At 34.2% G+C, this 20,872-nt stretch overlaps 1 protein-coding gene across 11 annotated transcripts in view; it reads left to right on the top strand.

Annotated features, from left to right (window-relative positions):
* NBEA (neurobeachin) overlaps positions 1 to 20,872 on the top strand; it is a 507,179-nt gene that overhangs the window by 163,147 nt on the left and 323,160 nt on the right. For 8 of the 11 annotated variants that reach the window (XM_062615050.1, XM_062615049.1, XM_062615042.1 and 5 more), the window contains 10 exons: positions 130 to 253; positions 586 to 778; positions 1,043 to 2,062; positions 5,750 to 5,967; positions 7,020 to 7,173; positions 13,780 to 13,803; positions 16,267 to 16,447; positions 17,491 to 17,621; positions 18,921 to 19,028; positions 20,693 to 20,861. In XM_062615050.1, coding sequence (XP_062471034.1) covers positions 130 to 253; positions 586 to 778; positions 1,043 to 2,062; positions 5,750 to 5,967; positions 7,020 to 7,173; positions 13,780 to 13,803; positions 16,267 to 16,447; positions 17,491 to 17,621; positions 18,921 to 19,028; positions 20,693 to 20,861 — 2,322 coding nt within the window. The remainder of the gene's footprint in view (positions 1 to 129; positions 254 to 585; positions 779 to 1,042; positions 2,063 to 5,749; positions 5,968 to 7,019; positions 7,174 to 13,779; positions 13,804 to 16,266; positions 16,448 to 17,490; positions 17,622 to 18,920; positions 19,029 to 20,692; positions 20,862 to 20,872) is intronic. The other 3 variants (XM_062615053.1, XM_062615045.1, XM_062615048.1) reach the window with 1 other exon arrangement.

Below are 20,872 nucleotides of genomic sequence, written 5' to 3'. Positions count from 1 at the left end.
AGGAACCAAGAATAATTCATTAGTGTATCTCAAATACATACAGCTTTCAGTTACTACTTACATTAGTTGCTGTCAGCAACTTTTTAGTGTTGTTAAAATGTGTTACCTAACTCATTTGTTCTTTCAAAGTGATTCTTAAGGTGGTGGCAACGCTGTTAAAAAACTCTACGCCAAGTGCAGAGCTGATGGAAGTTCGACGCTTGTTCTTATCTGATATGATAAAACTCTTTAGTAATAGCCGTGAAAACAGAAGGTATGTCACTACAAATAGTATTTTCTTATCCTCGATTTGTAGGTAATAGCAATCTGTTATACTCTTGTGTAAAGTTTTGTACCATATATTAAATGGAATACATAAAAAGTAAATGGAATAGGTTTATGGTAACTTTTCTCAGTTCAGCAACTAATATTGGGTTCTTCTGTTTAGAATATGCTTTAAATTTTTATTCATACTGAAGTATTTTTAAGTTTCTTCCTACCATTGGATTGATGTTCAGAGGGGATGTTCCTCCCATTTTAACCATCATAATTTTAAAATCAAGAAGCTTTTTGTGGATATATTTTGACCTAATTATTTCACTTTAGATGTTTACTTCAGTGTTCAGTGTGGCAGGACTGGATGTTTTCTCTGGGATATATTAACCCTAAGAATTCTGAAGAGCAGAAGATCACAGAGATGGTTTACAACATTTTCCGTATTCTCTTGTATCATGCGATAAAATATGAATGGGGAGGCTGGAGAGTGTGGGTGGATACTCTTTCTATAGCTCATTCCAAGGTAAGAAATGGCGCGTAGATGTTGCTCTTAGTTCTGGCAGCCCCCGCAAAGGGACTAGCAATATCGTTAAGAGATGTAAAGTGATTTAGTGCCATCTGGTGGCTATCTCCACACATACCAAGATGGCATTTTTTGTCATCGTTGTAGGTCCTTTGCTGTGAAACAGTTTGTAGTCTGTATATGATGTATGTTAAGATTCTTGTCAGGTTTTATCCAAATTCATGTAGCATCTACTCATCCACATAATCTGTTCTTTTCTTTAAGGTCACATATGAAGCTCACAAGGAGTATCTAGCAAAAATGTATGAAGAGTATCAAAGGCAAGAGGAAGAAAACATAAAAAAGGGGAAGAAGGGGAATGTGAGCACTATTTCAGGTCTTTCCTCTCAGACAACAGGAGCAAAAGGTGGAATAGAAATTCGAGAGATAGAAGACCTTTCACAAAGTCAAAGTCCAGAAAGTGAAACAGATTACCCTGTCAGTACAGACACGAGGGACTTGCTCATGGCTACAAAGGTATCTGATGATGTGCTTGGAAGTGCTGAGAGACCAGGAAGCGGAGTTCATGTGGAAGTTCATGACCTTTTAGTTGATATAAAAGCTGAAAAGGTTGAAGCTACTGAAGTAAAACTTGATGATATGGATTTATCACCAGAGACACTAGTAACTGGAGAAAATGGTGCACTTGTAGAAGTCGAATCTCTTCTAGACAATGTCTATAGCGCTGCTGTTGAGAAGCTCCAAAACAATGTTCATGGAAGTGTGGGTATCATTAAGAAGAATGAGGAAAAAGATAATGGTCCGTTAATAACTTTGGCTGATGAGAAAGATGAACCTTCTACTAACAGTACCTCATTTCTCTTTGATAAAATACCTAGTCAAGAGGAAAATCTTCTACCTGAACTTTCAAGTAATCACATTTCTATTCCAAATGTGCAAGAGACACAGATGCATCTTGGTGTAAATGATAATTTGGGATTGCTTGCACATATGACAGGTAGTGTAGATATAACATGTTCTTCAAGTATAATAGATGACAAGGAGTTTAAGATTCACACAACTTCAGATGGAATGAGCAGCATTTCTGAGAGGGAGCTGGCTTCATCATCTAAAGGATTAGAATATGCTGAAATGACTGCCACAACTCTTGAGACAGAATCTTCTGGTAGCAAAACTGTACCTAGTGTTGATGCAGGAAGTATAATATCAGACACAGAAAGATCTGACGATGGTAAGGAAGCAGGAAAGGAGATACGGAAGATCCAAACAACTACCACAACCCAGGTAAGTTTCAAGGGCTGTAGCCGTTTATGTGTCTGATACAATCACTGTTTGTTGCTGCTGGATAAATTGAAAGGTGTTTAAAGTATATTCCTTGAATTATATGAGAGGTGTCCGTCCTCCAAGCCTATTTGCTTTGAAAATGCCATAATGTGTAAGAATTGTCAAGTCTTTCATGTCTATATAGGAAATACATGTTGCACCTGTGGATTCTTTAGTTTAAAAAAAACTCAGCTAAGAGAATCTCTCACCATCCATTTTCCTTAGCTCTTCTGGACAGATAAACTGATACTCCTAGAATTCTGCTTTAGACTTTCTTGTTACTATGTCTTAAGATTAGAAGTATCTATATTTTACTGTGAAACACACACTGAAGTGTTTCTTTTACTCTTGCTGTACCTTTCTCAGAGTGTAGTCTTGCAGCACTTTAGTACACCATCTTTCTTCTTCTACAGGAATGCTGGCATAAATAATCTCCGTATTTGATTCTAACACAAGAAAAGGCATAGTTTAGGGATAATGAAAGAAAAATAGGAACTTGATTTCCAGATGAGAGATGATTAATAAAAGAAATATCTCTTCCTTTTTGGAGATCCTTTCTTGTCTGGGTCTCCCTCTGAAAAAATCTGAGAAATTAGAGATTTTGTGAGAGCCATAGCATTATAAAAGTAGGAAGGCCAAGGCAGAAGACTAGTCTTTGCAAGAATTTTTTCTCTGTATGCACAGCAAGGTACAGGATCGCTTTGAACTTTTAAAGCACAGGATTAATTTCCTCACTGGAATTATTCAGAAACCATAGCACGTAATCAAAGACTGTTTCAAGGGTATTATCAGGTAAATGAATTGACTACTTTCAAGATTTTGCTAGCCGACTGTATGTCCAGTATGTACCCCAGAATTTATCTCCTAGGATTTTGAAGTCAAGCAGACTTCCTTAAACTATGGAAGAAGAGCCAAACAAAAACTGCAAAAATTGCTCTGCCCTGTACTGTGTAGTGTGTACCAAATTGTCTGAAGAATTTCGGAGATACACTCAAGTACAGTGAAAGTACATGTCGTCTGATGAAAGAACACAGTTCAGCCTGCTTTGTTCTTCAGGGAGATAATACTTTCAGAAAAACTCCAATGAACAGACAATTTATTTAATCAATTGTTTCTAAAGCAGATGCTTTCACTTTAAAAAAAAAACAAATAATTAAAAGCCTGGTTACTCAGACCAGTGGGTTCTGTCATACCGAGGCAACACTCTCTTCTAAGTTTCTTTTCTATGGCAATAACCTCATTTTGAAGAGAAAAGGAGATTAAGCTCTTGCATTTGCTAGACAGGTATAAGAAAATTTTAGTGTTCTCTCATAAGTATTCTGTCGAAACTATGAGAATCCTTCTAACATCAGTGACGGACTATCAAGCGTTATGTAGGGTTCTTTATAATTTCAAGTACTATGTGTAATAAAGAACAAGCTTTCAATAGGAATAGTGTATATATTACTTTCAGTTCCCAAACACCTTATTTTATGTCTTAAAATTAGGACTGTTAATACCTTGGAAATGGATAAATTAAATGAATGAAGGATAGCAAAAAAAAGGAGCAGTCAGTTTTTATTTTGAAATGTGGAATTTTGTTTAAAAAATAGAAGACAGTTGAAATGTTAGTGTTCATTTGCTATGTAGATGTATGCACCCATAAACAGTGAATTTGTAAGATAAATCTTGAGTGGAAAAGATAATCTGTCTTTGTACCTAGCTAGTGTATAAAATTCTGTCAGTGTAACTTTGGGACATTTCTGTTCATTAACCTCTTTTCTTGATGAATTTCACCCATAACACTTGAATTATAAAAATTAAAAAAGGAAAGAAAAAGATGAAAATATGTATTAAATAAAACATAAATAAAACATTATTGTTTTCATGAGTGAAGAGTAATGTTAATTTTAACATGTTTACAGTGGAACCACAGTTTGGATTTTGATTGCAGCATGTGTGGGAACTCCCACAATAGATTTGTCATGAGGTCAAGAAACCACTGAAAAAACTGAAAATTACTTAAAGACCGCCCACCCAAGTGTAAATAGTTGGGTTTCATGATGGTTTATGCAATGCACATCAAAGCCCATTTTTGCAAATACAGTATTCTTGACTAAATTAAAGCTCTTCTGTTATGGTACCATTACTGCTGCAGACTTGACAGCTACCTGTAGTTGTACTCAAAAAAGAACAATTGGCATGTGAATGGAGTTGCTAACCTCAAATTTTCAAATACCCGATCTACAATCAGCCCCCCACCTTATCAGTAAGAAGTAAGCTGTCCTTTGTCGAAAAGTACTGAAAGGAGGCAGCAAATTGCACAGCAGAGATAGGAACTCCTGCTTACTTCTAAGAAGAATTAATGCCTTTATCATTAGTAGACCATATATTTAAGACTATAAAATTAACTCTTTCTTATGGTCCCAACTAGCAAAGACTGAAAATAGAATTGAAAGCACTATGCAGAATATTCATGCAAGTCTGAAAAATAAAAAAGGAATAATTTAAAGATAACTTTAAAGAAAAACATAGAAAATGAAAGCCATAGTACCAGTTTTGACCAATAGGTCAGATCGAGCGAAGGAAACCTGCCCTGCTCTCAGAATACAGGCTACAGAAGATCAAAATCAGACTAAAGATCTAAGAAGCTTTCCAGCTCAACTCCAAAGCCATGTGCACTTTTACATTGCTAGCACAAATATTTTGTAAATGCCATTTTGCTTTTAAATGTCCAGATTTTAAACAGTATTCTGAGGTCAGAAAATTAATATGTGAGCAAATGTGAGCTATATTTTTTTTTCATTTTGCCAGTATTAAACTAATCTAAAGTAACTTAAAATAATTTCAAGGATCAGCCATTATATTTCTTCCTTTCAGAAATGTGGCACATTATAAGTAATTTTGTTGTCATGAATATTTGCTTCCAGTTCAGTCAGAACATTTGTTCTTTACTGCTTTTTCCTTCATGTTATTCTCCGTCATAGCAATGTGTGTACGCACAAGATGTGTATCTTTTACTTTTGTCTTTTATCACCAACTGGAAACAGTCAAGACTATGTGAGTATTGAAGGGGAATGAAATTCACAGCTACCATCAGTTGGGAGAATCTTAAGATTGTCCTGAGAATCCATAACACTGTTAACCACTTAGCAACGTGTAACAAAATTGGCAAAATGAGATTTGGGAGGCTAAATTTGATTCCCTAATGATCCTGCTAAAAAGACCATATTAAAAAAATTGGTTTGGAAAACGAGCTTTCAAAAAGTGCACACATTCCTTGACACCATCAGTGCGTAGTTTTGAGTCAGATATTCAAAGAAAATTGTGTTATTAGCCAAAAGAATAGTTATTTCCTGAAAACAAAGTCTTGCAGCTGCTGACCTTGACATGCTGCATTTGGTCTTTTTTGTAATACTTCCAGTGAAAAATCTGAGTGTAAAACATTGATGAATAGCTGAAAAGAAGGGCAGCCATGGCCCCTCAGTGCTGGTTGACTTTATTTGGAACAGCTCTTTTACTAAAGGATACTTCCTTCTTTGGAATATCAATATCGCCTTTAGTTTGTGCTTGATTCCAGTTCTAGCCCATCCTTTGTCAAATTCTATAATCCATTCAAGAACACATTCCAAAAAGTTAACATGGTTTTTAAACTTCTTGTTGATGTAGGCAGTACAGGGTCGATCTGTTACCCAGCAAGACCGGGATTTACGTGTTGACTTGGGATTTCGAGGAATGCCAATGACGGAAGAGCAGCGACGACAGTTTAGTCCAGGTCCACGCACAACTATGTTTCGTATTCCAGAATTTAAATGGTCTCCTATGCACCAGCGGCTCTTGACAGACTTGCTTTTTGCACTAGAAACAGATGTACATGTTTGGAGAAGGTAGGTGGTTGTTTCTTCTTTAACTCCTTTGTGTGTCCATTGTAGAGAGGGTGTTATTGGGATAGTAGGAAGGGAAAGAGTTGGTGTTAAGTGAAATGCTCTTCTGTATCTAACTTACTATTATCAGAAACCTTAGGTGTAACAGATACTATCTAATCTGATTTCCAGGAAAGAATAGTTCATTTTCAGAAAACTTGAGCATAATTCTATCCAAGCACCAATTTATATTGCATTTGATTTCCAGTTTGGTGAACTGTCCTGTGATAGTTGCTAAGAAGAGAATTCTGATAATTTGGGTTTGGCCAAATATGTGGGAGGGGTTTATACTTTGTGTTCAGGTAATGCTTGAAGATTAAAATTCAGTTTGTCTATTTTCAATTAAAGCCTTTAATTTTTGTTTACTGGCTGGCAACAATGTTGTTTTGGGAAAAGAATACATTTGCAGACTGAGTGTTATTTAATATTTTCATGCAGTGTTTCATATTTTGGGGGTGTAACTGGTTCATAGGACAATTTCTCACCAATTAGGAGTTGCTGAGATTACATCTAATCTTGTTGGCATCTGTGGCTTGCAAAGGAATTGCTAATGCTAAATTTAATATTAGTTAATAAAGTTAATAGTAGATCAAGATATCACCACATTATCAAGTTTCTCCTGTAAAACACTATGAGGTGTTCTCATTAGGAGTTACCAAGGGTACTTCAGATGGCACCCTGAACTGTTAATTCTAATTAATAGTTTCACACTGAAAAAACAGCACCACTGCTTTCAGCAGAACTACCTGTAAAGTAAAGTACTGGTTGATGGGAATAAAAGATTATGAGCTGTTGTTCTCAACAACTGAAACAAATCCTGGTGTGAAAATAGATTGCAGTCAATTTGTTCATTGAGCTGGTCCTGTTCACATTTTTAGACCATTTACATGCAAAGTTTTGTAGACCATATTTTTTCTTGATCTCAAAGAAACATTCGGGTCTGGTTTCAAAAAAATTAATTTATCTGAACTTTTATTTTAACTCTTTTTAATTTGTCCTTTCTTCTGTTCTTGCAGTCACTCCACAAAGTCTGTGATGGACTTTGTCAACAGCAATGAAAATATTATTTTTGTACACAACACAATACACCTCATTTCCCAGATGGTAGACAATATTATTATTGCTTGTGGAGGAATTTTGCCATTGCTGTCAGCAGCCACATCCCCAACTGTAAGTACAATATTTCCACCTAGTGGTCATATTAGAAATTGTTGTTAATAATACGAACCATAATTTGCAGCTGACTTTTCTTATTTAGGGACTTGTGTCCCCTCTCTGCTAATTCCTTCAAAAAAAATTACATTTGTAATTGAAAATGTTAAGCTTCGCGATATAGTTTGCATCTGCAATATTATAATTTTGTTAGAGAAATAGCACTAAGAATAATATTTCATAGGAATTTAATATTTTGTTTGAAAGAGAAGAACATTCGGATCATGGTCATGAATCATAATTACTCTAACAAAATCACATGCTTTATGATGGCTAGTCATTGCTACTGATATTAATAAATCTGTTTTGCATGGCCACCATTTGTTTGCATGCCAGATGTTACTAGAAGTCATCCCCTCACTACTCTCTTTACTTCTTCCTTCAGTAGATACTGAACATTTTTTCGTGGGTTTGTTGTTTGTTTTTTTTTTTAAATCTTGTATTGAAATAGGCTGATATTTTTATCCACTCCAATGTTCTTGGTAAGTTCTTAGGTGAACATAGCTCAAGTAGACAAAGTAGCCAAATCGCGTGCTTCATGAAAAAGGGAGAAATGCTTTGTAAATATGGCACTATTGTAAATAGTAATTACACTATTTGAATGTGACCTCTTGTCTGGGCATATAATACCTGTAACTCTTTCACACTGAATGTTTTATCTTGAGCATCCCATAAGCACCTGCAGTTAATATTGGTCTTTGAAAGGGGAGAAAATGAGGCCCAGAAAGGACAGAGAGGCTCCTCTGAAGTAATGTGGCTAGTAGGCACTGGAAGCTCCAAATGTAGGTTGGCAGTAGAAGCTCAATTCCTTGTTCTAGCCATTCAGCAACTAAGATTACTTTGCCTCTGCTATTACTTCTAGTTAGCTAGTCAAAAAAAAAAATAAAATTTGCATGATATAATTTGAAAGGTATGAATGTATGGACTAGCAGTTGGCTAAACATTGATATGACTTTCAGTCAGGCAATTAATGGTAAAATAATGTGTCTTTACTATTTTCACTCTGTTAAGTGGGAAAATATTTGCTATAAGCAGGAGTGCAAGACTAATGGGAAACACTTTAGTTGTCTCTAGTCACAAGAATGATTTTAAGATTGCTGAATAAAAGATTTTGCAAGTGCTTCACTGTAAATATTGATAAGTATGAGAGAGTGCACACCATTTCCCTCTATTTTGTTCTGGGTAATAAATATATATGTGTGTCTGTGTGTACAGATAGCTGATACAGCTTTCTAAATTACACATCTACTTGTTAAAGTGTTGTGTGTTAATACTGCATTGCAACAACAGCAATGATTTTCATGCATTGATACAGAAGACTACATTTTCAAATTCTTATATTATGCATGCATTTCTCCACTACATGGGGACTTAAGTAATACAGTGTATTACTTAAATGCTTGATTTTGTCATCTGTTTAGGATAATAAAATAAAAATAGATTGTGAAATAAACTAATTCACTAAAAGATCAGAAGCTAGCTTCAAACTGAATTAATCCTACTCTGTGAAATTAAAAAAAAAAAATAAAAATAAAAAGGCTTACTTCTGTCCCAAATGTACAGATAAGGTGTAGTAATTGATAAAGTCAGAGATTCCCTTCACCTGGAAATAACTGTTGCCATTTAGATGGTGATTTCATAATCATTTCCACCTACCAGAGAGCTTCTTCCCTCCCTTTCAGCTCCATTCCTGTTTCTATCATTGCCCATCCATAAACATTAGCAGGAAAGTCAGTTTATTAGTTGTTGCAGATACAGAGCTGAGCACGTCGTTCCTCTTACAGAAGGTGCTGTCCTTCAATATTGTTCTGAATCACAGTTATGAAGGGATCAGATGCTCTGTTGGGCATCAGACCACTTCTGAATATCCATCATATGATGAATGAAGTTTTGTACTGATTCTCAGACTTCTAATACTTTTGCATCCTTGAACTGCTATGGAGAAAGTGGATGGACTGCTGTTAGGAATATATGTCTTCTCAATCTTGAAAGGGCAAGGTAGTACAGGGCTTACAATCACTTACAAAAGACTGTCTCACTCTCCTTCTCAGGGCTACTAATTGGAAAAAAGGTCTGAAACTGGGAGATTTATATGATGTCTCCACTGCACAAAACCATGACAGGCCTTCTACTGCCACTTTTCTGTCAGAGTAACTCTCAAGAGAGGAAAGATCTAATATGCTTTCTCCCTTACCAATTCAAAGAATCACAGAATTATAGAATGTTTGAAGGTGGAAAGGGATTTCTGGAGGTCATCTGGTCCACCTCCCCTGCTCAGGAAGGGCCACCTACAACCAGTTGCCCGGTACTGTGTTCAGATGGCTTTTGAGTATCTCCAAAGACAGAGACTCCACCACCTCCCTGTGCAATTTGTGCCGGTGCTTGGTCACCCTCACAGTGAAAAAGCGTTTCTTGTTATTCAGATAGAACCTGTTGTGTTGTAATTAATTACATTAATGAATTGTTTCTTTCCACAAATCCAAATTTTTTATTGCAACTCATGAATCCCTCCCAGCATCAACCGTGATGTGATTCTGTATGATTTTGTGATTCTGTAATCTAAACTAGGCACTCCAGTCAAGGAGTACTGTGCTATGTGTATATAAGGAAGCTGTTCAGAATTTGCATAAGCTGCCTTTCTGTGTCAGCCCAAGGGCCCGTCTGCTTTATCCTCCAACATTCTGCCTCCAACAGTGACTGCAGCTTACATCAAAATACAGAACTCTGGGCAAGCATGTTGATTGCTCTAATGATACTTCATTTCAGCATTTAGGATTTTAACAGCTAGAAAGGGTGTCCAAGATGTCATGTTTAATAACTACCGTGGAATTTATCCTTATAAACTTTATCTAATCTTTTTTGAAGTTACTTGCGCTTTTAACATCCATAATACCATGTGGCATTGAGTCTGACAAAGTAATTATATAACCTTTGAAGCACTTCTTTGGTTTTTTATGCCTGCTTAAATATATAAAGTTACTATGTGCCTTACCGTTTATGCTATAAAAGGAGTGGTCACTTTTGTCTTCATTCATCTCCATATCATTTATGACTGTAAGCTTGAGTCATATCTCCTGATGTGCCCGTATTAATCTGTAGAGTCTTAATCTTATTTAGTCTCTGTCTTTGGAAGCTTCTGATCTTCCATTATCTCTATTCTGTGGAACTTTTCTGCAGTGTTGAAACCCTCACATTTTATAGGTCCTGTAGAATACGTATGTTTAGTTTATCAACAAGTATGAGCTCATTTTACTTAAATTTTTTCTTTTTTTCACGTTTATGAATGGTGACTCTAAAATCATAGAATCATAGAATGGTTAGAGTTGGAAAGGACCTGAAGATCATCTAGTTCCAAACCCTGCTGAAGGCCTTTTAGGCTCATATTGAAATTTTATAGCAGTAGTTCTTAATTGTTTCCTCCTAATGTGTATTTATGACATAGGACATGTGTTTACATCTAATTCCAAAAATTAATTTACTTTTTGGTCTGGAATAATGAAATATGAGAGCAAAGCTATAGAACAGACAATAAAGTTCATTCCACCCTTTAATTTCAGTATGATAGAACAGGATGCAATTCAGGAAGAGATTATGGTAAATTTACATATCCACTTGGACTACTTACATGTGGAGTAGATTTCTAGCCAATGGAGATCTACTCAATAGAAGTAAATAATTCAGCTATCTCTGATGTACTAGATATCTAGTAGCTGGCCAGCCAAATATCTATAGTGTTCACCAACTGTAATGGTTGTTAACCTGGAGCTGAATCCAGCCTCTTTTTTGCAAGATAGCTTACCTGTTTTCTAATGGAGAAGGTGACAGACAGAAACACATCGTTCCTGTATCAATGTCAGAGACCTACCTAGGCACCCTTGACTTCAGTTTCTCAGACCTGAGTTCAAGTAAGGCTTCATCTTGGGCTGCCCGTTCTTAAATGTCTGTTATGAAACTCTTCTCAACAACCTGCTATAGAGGTAGGTTTTGTTACATGTGTCCCATTGCCTTTCATTTTTTTTAAAGGCATTTCACCTATTTTTCATTAGTAGAATAGATCCTGAATATTGGATTCTTGAATTGGAACTTGATGATCTTAAGGTCCTTTCCAACCCTAACTACTGTATGAATTAACTAAGGCTATATGCAGAAAATAACTAAATTTAGCAAAATAACTTTCAGAATATCAGAGGAGTTGCAGGGTTGCTTTTTTATTTTTTTTTTTCCCAACGCATTCTGTATTTTGTTCCCTCCCCTGCTGTAAAAGCAGTACTGTTACAGTTTCTTTAAAAAGATGAATGTTAGGAGAATTTCCCATTTCAAAAAGACTTCTTCCTCTACATAGTTAGGATTTGGAGTAAAATGGCAATTCTTCTGGGCTGGGTGGAAGATTACTTCATAATCTCTTGTCTGCTATAAAACAGGCATCCTAATTACAGAATTTCCTCAATTTGAGTCTTGTAATAAACATCTATATTTTGCCTTCCTTTTTTTTAATTTAGACTAGGATGGTCTGAATGATGCTGTGGACAAGAGCCTTTAAATTTGAATAGTAAAATGAAAGGGGAAAATGTATTATCTGTGAAAACAAACCACTCACAAATCTATGAGTGACTTGAGTACAGTGAAGATTATATGTTTGTATGGAATACATGGGAAAATTTACTGTGATTCACACTGATCTATGTTTTAATAATTCCTTTGATTTCAGTTGCGTAGTAGCCCTGTCTCAGGATCTGTACATTTTTAAAAAGTTGTCAATTATACATATGAAACAATTTGAAATTAAAGCAAATATTAACAAAAAAAAAAACACCAGTTTTTGTTGGTTTACAGTCTAAACTGTGATGTGTTCTGTGTTGATTCTGATGTCATCTTATTAAATTGGGAATATTAGATAATTTTGCCAATATTACAGAGAGGACATTAAATACAAAATCCTGGTTTCCTTTTTTTCCTATCTGTGGGGGAGGTCTTTGAGGCATGTTTTTTTAATTACAACTATAAGGAAGATACTTTTAAGATGCTGTGCAAGTGTGAAAAACACATATTTGGGAGCTGTTAGGAAAAAAGTTTGTGGAAGATGCTTTCTGTTAATAGTAGCTGGTTTTCAGATGAAGCACTTTGTGTACAAGCTAGGAATTTGAAGTAATTATAGCTTACTATGAGGATGGCAGATATGTCAAGGACTTGAGAATATTAAGGCAACAGAAATCGGAGGAGTTACATATACGTGACAATTGCGAGTAAATTTCCAGACTCCTTGCAATTTGTTTTTCTATTTGTTCTTTGAAGTCTATAATTCTAATTCTTACTTGGAGTATTTAAAACAGCAGCTCTCAAATTGTGATCTGAGGGCTGCTGGAGTTACATGAACAGCTGTCTGTAAAACTCAAACATTTTAAAATGGCCTTATTAGTAATGTGGATTAAAAGCCATTATGTGGTACATTTCTGTATGTCCTGTATATATTATTAGCATTATCATGTTCCTGACTCATGTGATCTCAAAGGTGCTGTGTGATCTATAACAATTCCAAGAAACAGCAGTGGTCCACTGATGTAATCCCTTTCAGCTAGTAATCAAGAGATAGTAGCCACAGGTTAATTCTTGAGATGTATCCAGCTACAGAAGAAGACACATTTAAAAATTGGTTGAATGTGGTAATTTTTATTCCAAAAGAATAGCAGTTAGTTTCAGCTTGTTTTTCTTTCTGTTAGATTACATTTTTCCACTATTAAAATTACAAAATGACTGACGTATTCTTGAAAATTCACTTTCTCTTTTTAAAATACAATTATTGAAAACTTAAGAATTAGTTCCTAGCCCTTTGTGATAAGAAAGTCCTTCTACCTAAAACTAAAACATAAAAATGTAAAACACCTGTTCAATTGCAAACAATGGAACTTGAAAACTAACTCGGTCTCAGAGGCTTAGTGAATCTTTCATTGTATTTCTGTGATTCAAAAGCATTCAGATATGCAGTATAGTCTTGGTTTAGATTGAAGAAATTGCTCCCAAATATAACAATATATATAATGAGCTATCTTGTGTTGCTTTGAAGGAAGGAGCATTATGCATGAAGAACCAGTTTGCTTTTTGTGATTTAGATTTTTTTTTTTGTCAAAGCATTTTAAATATATTTGCCTCCTCATACAAGGATTAACTACTTTATTACATTACATTTGAGTGGCTTGTTGTAAAACACTCATTTTATTTCTATGTAATCAGTGAAAACATTACTTTGATTTACATTGGTTCATAGAATTGCTCTACATACTATATAAAATATGTACTTTGGTTTGGAAGAATCAGTGTTTACAGGAACTCTATAATAATACAAGATTTACAGTTTTCCTTGTGCATAGATATCTCTTAGAAGTCTTTATTTTCAAATGTTCATTCTGAGCTGTAATGTTTTGCTGTTCTAATTATAAATTAAACAAATGTATAATTCTAATATACTAATTTGTTTAAATTTTACATGGTATTTTTAGTTAACTTAAATAATTTTCTTTTTCTTTTATTGTTGTGATCTGTTGTCTGTTTTGTCTGTTGCATGTCCAGGGTTCTAAGGTTAGTATTGCTGCTGTAAGTTTCAGTTTTTTGGATTTTCAAAAATACCTTATTTTTGATCATTTAACATTTTGGCTTTATTATTATTATTATTATTATTATTTTATTATATAGTAGGATGCGAGTAGGAATATATTGGGTGTAATCATTAACTTTTCCTAACCTATGTCCCTTGAGTAACTTGATGCATTGTTAAGTATGATGCTTATTGTTAGCTACAGACTGAATGTAGACAGGTCTGTGAGTTGAATTAAATTATAAATGTGGTTGTCAATGGAAAAACTCTTTAGGCCCTGAATAAGTTTATTGTAGAGGAGACATGTTAAGCATGATCTTAAAGTATGCTAAGTAGTTATGAAATGGTGATTGGTTCACTTTTTAAAGAGTTTTTGAGCTACACCTGTTTAAAATACTACTAATACTTGAAGGCAGCTTGATAACAGTGGAGTTTGTTTTAAATGTTGTTAGAATATCAACATGCTGAGTTTAACAGGTAGAACTGATGGTAAGTTTTGCTGTAAAAAAACTTTTGGTCGTCTTTTTTTCTTTCATACAGCAGAATTCTAGGGAGATTTGGGGTGTCAAAAAAAAAAAAAAGATTGGCTTGTTGTTGGGTTTTTTTTTCAATTCAAAGATTGCAAAAATCTTGGTAAAATACACAAAAGTTTTATAAAAAAATGAATTTGTTATGTAACTTACAAAAATTAAAAAAAAAAGTTGGTGTTTTGAGAAGGTTTAAGACTGTGATTGTTGCAATACAGTTGGAGCTCTAAAAATATCAACAGCAGGCAGTCAGTTGGCTGCTAGCAAGCCTGATGTTGTTTCTAGCATGAGTTCAGAGTTCAATGTTCAAGTTTCAGTAACCACCTATGAGTTTTAGCAGATTGTTATGGTATAGATTTTTTCAAATCTATTTTCTTTGGATGAGTGCTTTCAAAAATGATGTTGTAAAAAACCAGCAACTGATTTTTCCAAAAAGTAGGAACACAGTCCGCACTAACCAGGGGACACCTGGCTAAAGAAGATAGGCTGGAAATCATTCTTCTGAGCATTGTCATTTTACCATTTTTCTGATATTATTGGGCAGATCAGGCAGATGACAGCCCTTCCCAAATCACTCATGTAACTGACTTGTTAGATCCTATGAGAAATTAAATGAAGTGGTATCTGTCATGGTGGTGACACATGCCAAATTATATCCTTCATCTTTCAAAACAGTTGTTTCCTTAATAGTGTTTTGCACAGTTCACACTTTTATAATTTTGTATGGAAAAAGTTCTAAAAAGCGACTCATGAGTGAGGATACTAATTTTTCAAAAGTACAGAAGTAAGCCATTTTTTCTTTTCTGTATTTCTTTTTCTTCTCAAGGAAATGGCCTTAACAGCATGAAATATAATTTGATTTTTTTCATAGATACTTCTAAGCAAATGAATTCAAATAAACATAATGGAAGTAATACTTTTTGAAGAGGCTGAACTCTGTGTTCAGAAAAGCCCAGTAATCTGAAATTTTGTGACAGTCAAGAATCAGACATCTGTAAACAATTTAAAAACCAGTATTTAGGCATATAAATGTGGACACACTTAAGTACTAAATCCTGTTTTCAATTTTGCCTGCCTCTGGAGATAAAAGTGTTTAAACAGATATTTATTTTTTTAATTTAACTTACTGTTTTCTCATTTTTTATCTGCACTGTTAGATACCTGAATGCATTTGAAAACATGACTCAGGGCATCTAAGTGTATTTTTTAAGAAAAATATAATCCCTTTTTAGATTTCAGAAATACGGACTTCATTCAGCATTTTTCTATGGATTCCGATCAAGGAGAGTCCAACACTAAATTAGGAAAGAAATGGCCTTTCTCTGACAAACATGAGCTGCACATCTTATAACTTGTCACCTTTTTACTTCCCCTCATTGCTGTCATGAGGGAATAAGTGTACTCTCTTCTGATCTCCGGGAGAATTGGAATCTGTCAGGCTCCTATATGTGTAAGCATTCCCAGGGAGAATCAATTCATAGAAACAGGGCAAAACTGTCTGATTTTTTCCACTCCACTCCTCACATTTACTTGTTTATCTAAAGGAATGTAAAAGCTATACAAACAGTAATTGCTTCATGTTACCCGACAGTTTGCTTAGCCTATGGAAAAATGTAAGAGTACATTGCACTCTGATGTACTTTGCATTGTTTTACTATCTGGCCACACTTTGTCTTTATGTAATTGCTAATAATTTTCTCATCTATATTACACTTTTAATCATCTGTTAAAGCATGTAAATGTAAATAATTTTCTCAGTCTTCATAGTGTCTTACTTTGACTCACAGTTTATGTTAATGGTAACAGTAGGAGATTTTAAAATAACTTTTCAATGTACTTGTCAGTAAGCATAACAGTTTAGATTTGTATGTGTATGTGCTATCTTTATAATTCAGTTGTGTTCAAACAGTTTAATTAAATTTTCTCCTTTTAAAGACTGAATTGGAAAATATTGAAGTGACACAAGGAATGTCAGCAGAGACAGCAGTAACTTTTCTCAGCCGTCTGATGGCAATGGTGGATGTATTAGTATTTGCCAGTTCTCTAAATTTTAGTGAGATTGAAGCTGAAAAAAACATGTCTTCTGGAGGACTAATGCGACAGTGCCTAAGGCTTGGTAAGTCAGCAGATAGTATATATTAAATAATTATTTACAGATCAATGTGCTACAGATGGATCAGATGGTGATGTGTAGGAAAGGACTTGTACTGACTATGATGTGATAAAATAAAAATCTCATTTATTATTGATTTGATACATTTTAAGCTTAATTTAGGCACAAGAGTAAGTTAAAATGATGTGTTTGAAATTGTTCTTTCTTATGTTTGGGGGGAGTAAAAGTATTAAATAGAAGTAAATAAATATAGGGTTATTTTTTTTCCTTAAAACTCTTCTGCTGCCTTTATGCTGCAGGTTTCCTTATTCAGTTCTCCATGGTTTTGGAAGACTACTTTTAGTCTATGTAAGACTGAAAGCATAGGATGCATGTGCAGACTCTGTAGTCAGTATATGTTGCAACAGTCTGGCACCTCTCTTCACTGTTTATTATTTGCTATATACTGTTACAATTACTTTAGGAAACTTAAAAATTTATGAATAATTCAAACTATTCTATGCAAACTATATCACTTTAGCCTTGTGAACATTAAATTTTGACTATCATCTGGCATAATGTTGTTTTCCTAATGTTACATCCCACATATTTTTTCATTTCTCAAATGATGAATAATTTTTGTAATCAGTTCTGTTATTATTCATAGCAGTTATTATGTCAGTGATAATTATACTACTTCTGGTATAAAACATGTAGTTTATTCTCAGTGATCAATTTTCATCAAATTCTACTATTTTTTCTATTCTAGTTGTATGTAAGTTCTTCGGATTTTAACTGTTAATAACTGATCAGTAACATACAAGAGCTGCAGTTCAATGATTTTCAGATTTTAATATAGTGATATAACACATATAAAACAGTTGTTCATATAAAGAATAGAATGAGTAAGTCATAATGGTTTGTTTAGTGCTGACAGAGTCTAATGTGAGAACTGTGTTGCACTTGCTATTTGGACATGATTATTGACATATCAAACTAGATGTACAGACTGTTATTAATTTAAAATGGAAAATATTCTAATGTGTAGCATTTCCATAACTTTTCAGTTTGTTGTGTGGCTGTGAGAAACTGCTTAGAATGCCGGCAAAGGCAGAGAGAGAGAGTCAACAAGACAACATTAATCAGCAATAAGACGCAGGATGCCCTTCAGGGTGTAACTGCATCAGCAGCAACCAAGGTAACCCAACCTACAGTTACCAGTAGGAATGACAAGTCTGTACCACTGCTTTAAAGGATCAGAAAATAACTTTAACTGCCTTTTCAAATATTTGACAAAAGCTCAACTGGTTAAAAGTAGTATTTGAGGGAGTTTGTTTGAAAGAAGAAAACATTAATTGCAGTAATATCACTGAAAAAATTTTAAACAGCTTTTTCAGTTTTGCATGGTCTACTTCAAAGAGTAAGTCCCATTACTCACCTTGGTCATATACCTGCATAGCTTTTTTAACCTGTCAGGGAAGTACAATGAAATCCTGCAATCACATCTTCATTGGTGGAACATCTGAGTCTCGGTAACTTCAACAGACCTTTGCATGTGTGTTAGACATCAGTATTTTCTATCTAATTTTATGAATTAAACTTGTCTAATATTCAAGTACAGCTTAGTTCTTCCAGTTTCTTTAATTCATTGTGAATCTCCTTCTTAAAGAAAAAAAAAAAAACTGAAAAACAAAACTTGTGTACTGCTTTAAGACTTTGAGAGTCCTAAAGCTAAAATCTCAAAGAATTTAACACAGTCCATGACTAAAGTACAATACTTTGCATGATGTAAAGTTTTCCTTTTTCTTTTGCTACTATACTTTCATTGCTAAATTCAGTGGTTTTTCTTCTCTAAAGGCTTTTTTAATTAATCTCTTTTTAATTCAGTTTTTTTAATTCAGCTCTTTTCACAATATTATTTCATTAAATCTCACTGAAAACATTACATTTCTCCATGTTATCACATATAGTGCAAAGCAAATCAGTGTAAGGAGACTTTTAGATATTTAGGCCTCGTTTCTAATACATTGTCATTTTTTAAAGGAAGCATACTGCTCTATGCTTTCATAGTAATAGCAGTTATTCTGTAATTAGTCTGTAATAATTCTCAGTATAATGAACATGAACTGATTTTTTAAAATATGCTAATTGTTTTTAAATTTAACACACATATTAGAAATAATTTATTGTACTGCTATGAAACAGCTGTAATCTGAAATAACCTTTGTGTGCAAATTGTTATCTAAACTCTGGGAACAGATGTAGTTGTTCAGAGGTACTTGGAAGATGTAACAGTTTATATCTAATTAGTTAGTATTAAGACAATAATATTGCTTTATTTCTAGAACTCTTGTCTGAGTATTATGTTAGAAGTATACTGGTAGCAAAAAAGCACGTAAGATTGATGCAATATCTAAAAAAGGTGTCAAATTAAAGTCCTAACAGAAATTCTTTGATATTTGTGAGGGAGCTAAATCTCACTACTTTTTATTTTTAGACTCCCCTTGAAAATGTCCCTGGCAATCTTTCTCCTATAAAAGACCCTGATAGGCTTCTTCAGGATGTTGATATTAATCGTCTACGAGCAGTTGTTTTTCGTGATGTGGTGAGTAATACATGCTATAATCCTTTCTTCTGCAAAATCATCAGTTATATTTTGAAAGAGATTTTGGTTGTCCGAGAATTAAAAATATCCTTCATGTGTTGCACTTCTTACATTATCTACAAATCATCTGCTCGTGGCTTTGTAACTATCAGCCACTTTCTGCACTTCAAAATCATACTCATAAGAAATTTGAGATTAGTAAACAGTCAGACTTTATACTAGCCAAATAATCATAGCCAGAATAAATTAGTTATAACCTATGTTGATTAAAACTATACTACTAAAGGTGTCAGTTGTTTGTCCAACAAGGGTAGGAGGAAGAATTATTATTTGTATTACAGAAGTGCATTAAGTTGATTTAGGAAAAGAATTTTTACTTCTCCTAAACATACATATACATATATAAATGTATTTTAAAATGTTTTTCAGATTTTTTGCAACTATTTTTAGTATAAAATTGCACCACAATGTGTTTGGTTTTGAAAGTAGTACAATAAGAATTGTTATTATATATACACAAATACATGTTATGTTTAAACTTCTCCAACTTAAGTATGAGTCTATTGAAGTAAATACTGAAGTTAGAAATAACTTTGAAAAGAAAAAGGTAGAACATGACACAAAAAAAAAACCATCTGTCAGGATGACCTTGAAAAGGTAGGGTTGAATTTGGAGATCGTCTGTAATCTACTCTTTTCTTAACTAGAGGAGAATAGAGGAAATACTGTTTCTGACATTTATATGAAAGAAGTTACTAAGAGGATTTCTTGTTATTTTAATAATTGCAAAGACATGCAGCCAAATTAAGTAACACCCAGAAAACATGGAAAGCAAGCACTGGATTTCTAAGAGAAAATGCATACTTGTGGAATTGAGACAAGGTGAAACTGCTATAGGAGTAGGGAGATGCTGAAGTCTTAATTCTACCATGTCGGTTTTACACCATAATAATAATAAAATACTTTTCAGTTGAACTACAGCAACTTAAGCTCAGTTAGGATTATACCTAAGCCATAGTTTACATAGTACAGCAGACTAGGGTGGGAGGAAAAAAGACAGCAAAGTTGTTTTGGTACTGACATTTACTTAAATCAGAGTCCAGAAAAACTAAGATTGCTGCAGACAATCCTGTTGAGGGAGAAGTCAGAATATAGGAGCTGGGATTTACTGCTGGAGGAAAACCAGTGGTCATATCCTTCCTGCTTTTACATGTTACCAGAAGGTGTTATGCCTGCTATGTGTCCAGTGTTAACTAGAAAAGCATCAGTGAGGTTTATTTTCTCTCTCAGCAGTACTTACCTTCTTGTGGCAGGAGCTTTCAGAGACTCATCCTTGGGGCAGTGAAAGTCAGTTGCCCTTGCAGTCGTGAAGCCTTGAAAGAACTTAGAGCAGAGTCAGACCTCTGTTCTGAAAAGCTCATTGAGTGCACAGTCCCAGAGATTTTTGAGTTGCCAAATTACGTGTAAAATTTAGTACTTACTATATTCTATGTGCATATTACTCCACTGAAAATCTATTAAATCTTCTACATATTCTATTTACTACTATATTAACAGGTATAACATTTCAGAAAGGTATTATTTATTAAGCCTTGTGATGATTTTGCGTGAAAATTCTATGGAAATGTCTCATATTATAGATCTGTTCCTTTTTCACCAACACAGGATGACAGCAAACAGGCTCAGTTCTTAGCTTTGGCTGTAGTCTACTTTATTTCTGTTCTGATGGTCTCCAAATACCGTGATATCCTAGAGCCACAACGAGAAACTGCAAGGTCTGGGAGCCAGGCAGGTAGAAATATCAGACAAGAAATAAATTCACCAACAAGTACAGGTACTTTTGTT

This window comes from Pezoporus occidentalis, unplaced genomic scaffold, assembly GCF_034315485.1.
Source record: "Pezoporus occidentalis ecotype Australia unplaced genomic scaffold, CSIRO_AGI_Poc_V1 ctg18, whole genome shotgun sequence".
Lineage (NCBI taxonomy): Eukaryota > Metazoa > Chordata > Aves > Psittaciformes > Psittacidae > Pezoporus > Pezoporus occidentalis.
This window is presented reverse-complemented; position numbering and strand designations above follow the sequence as displayed.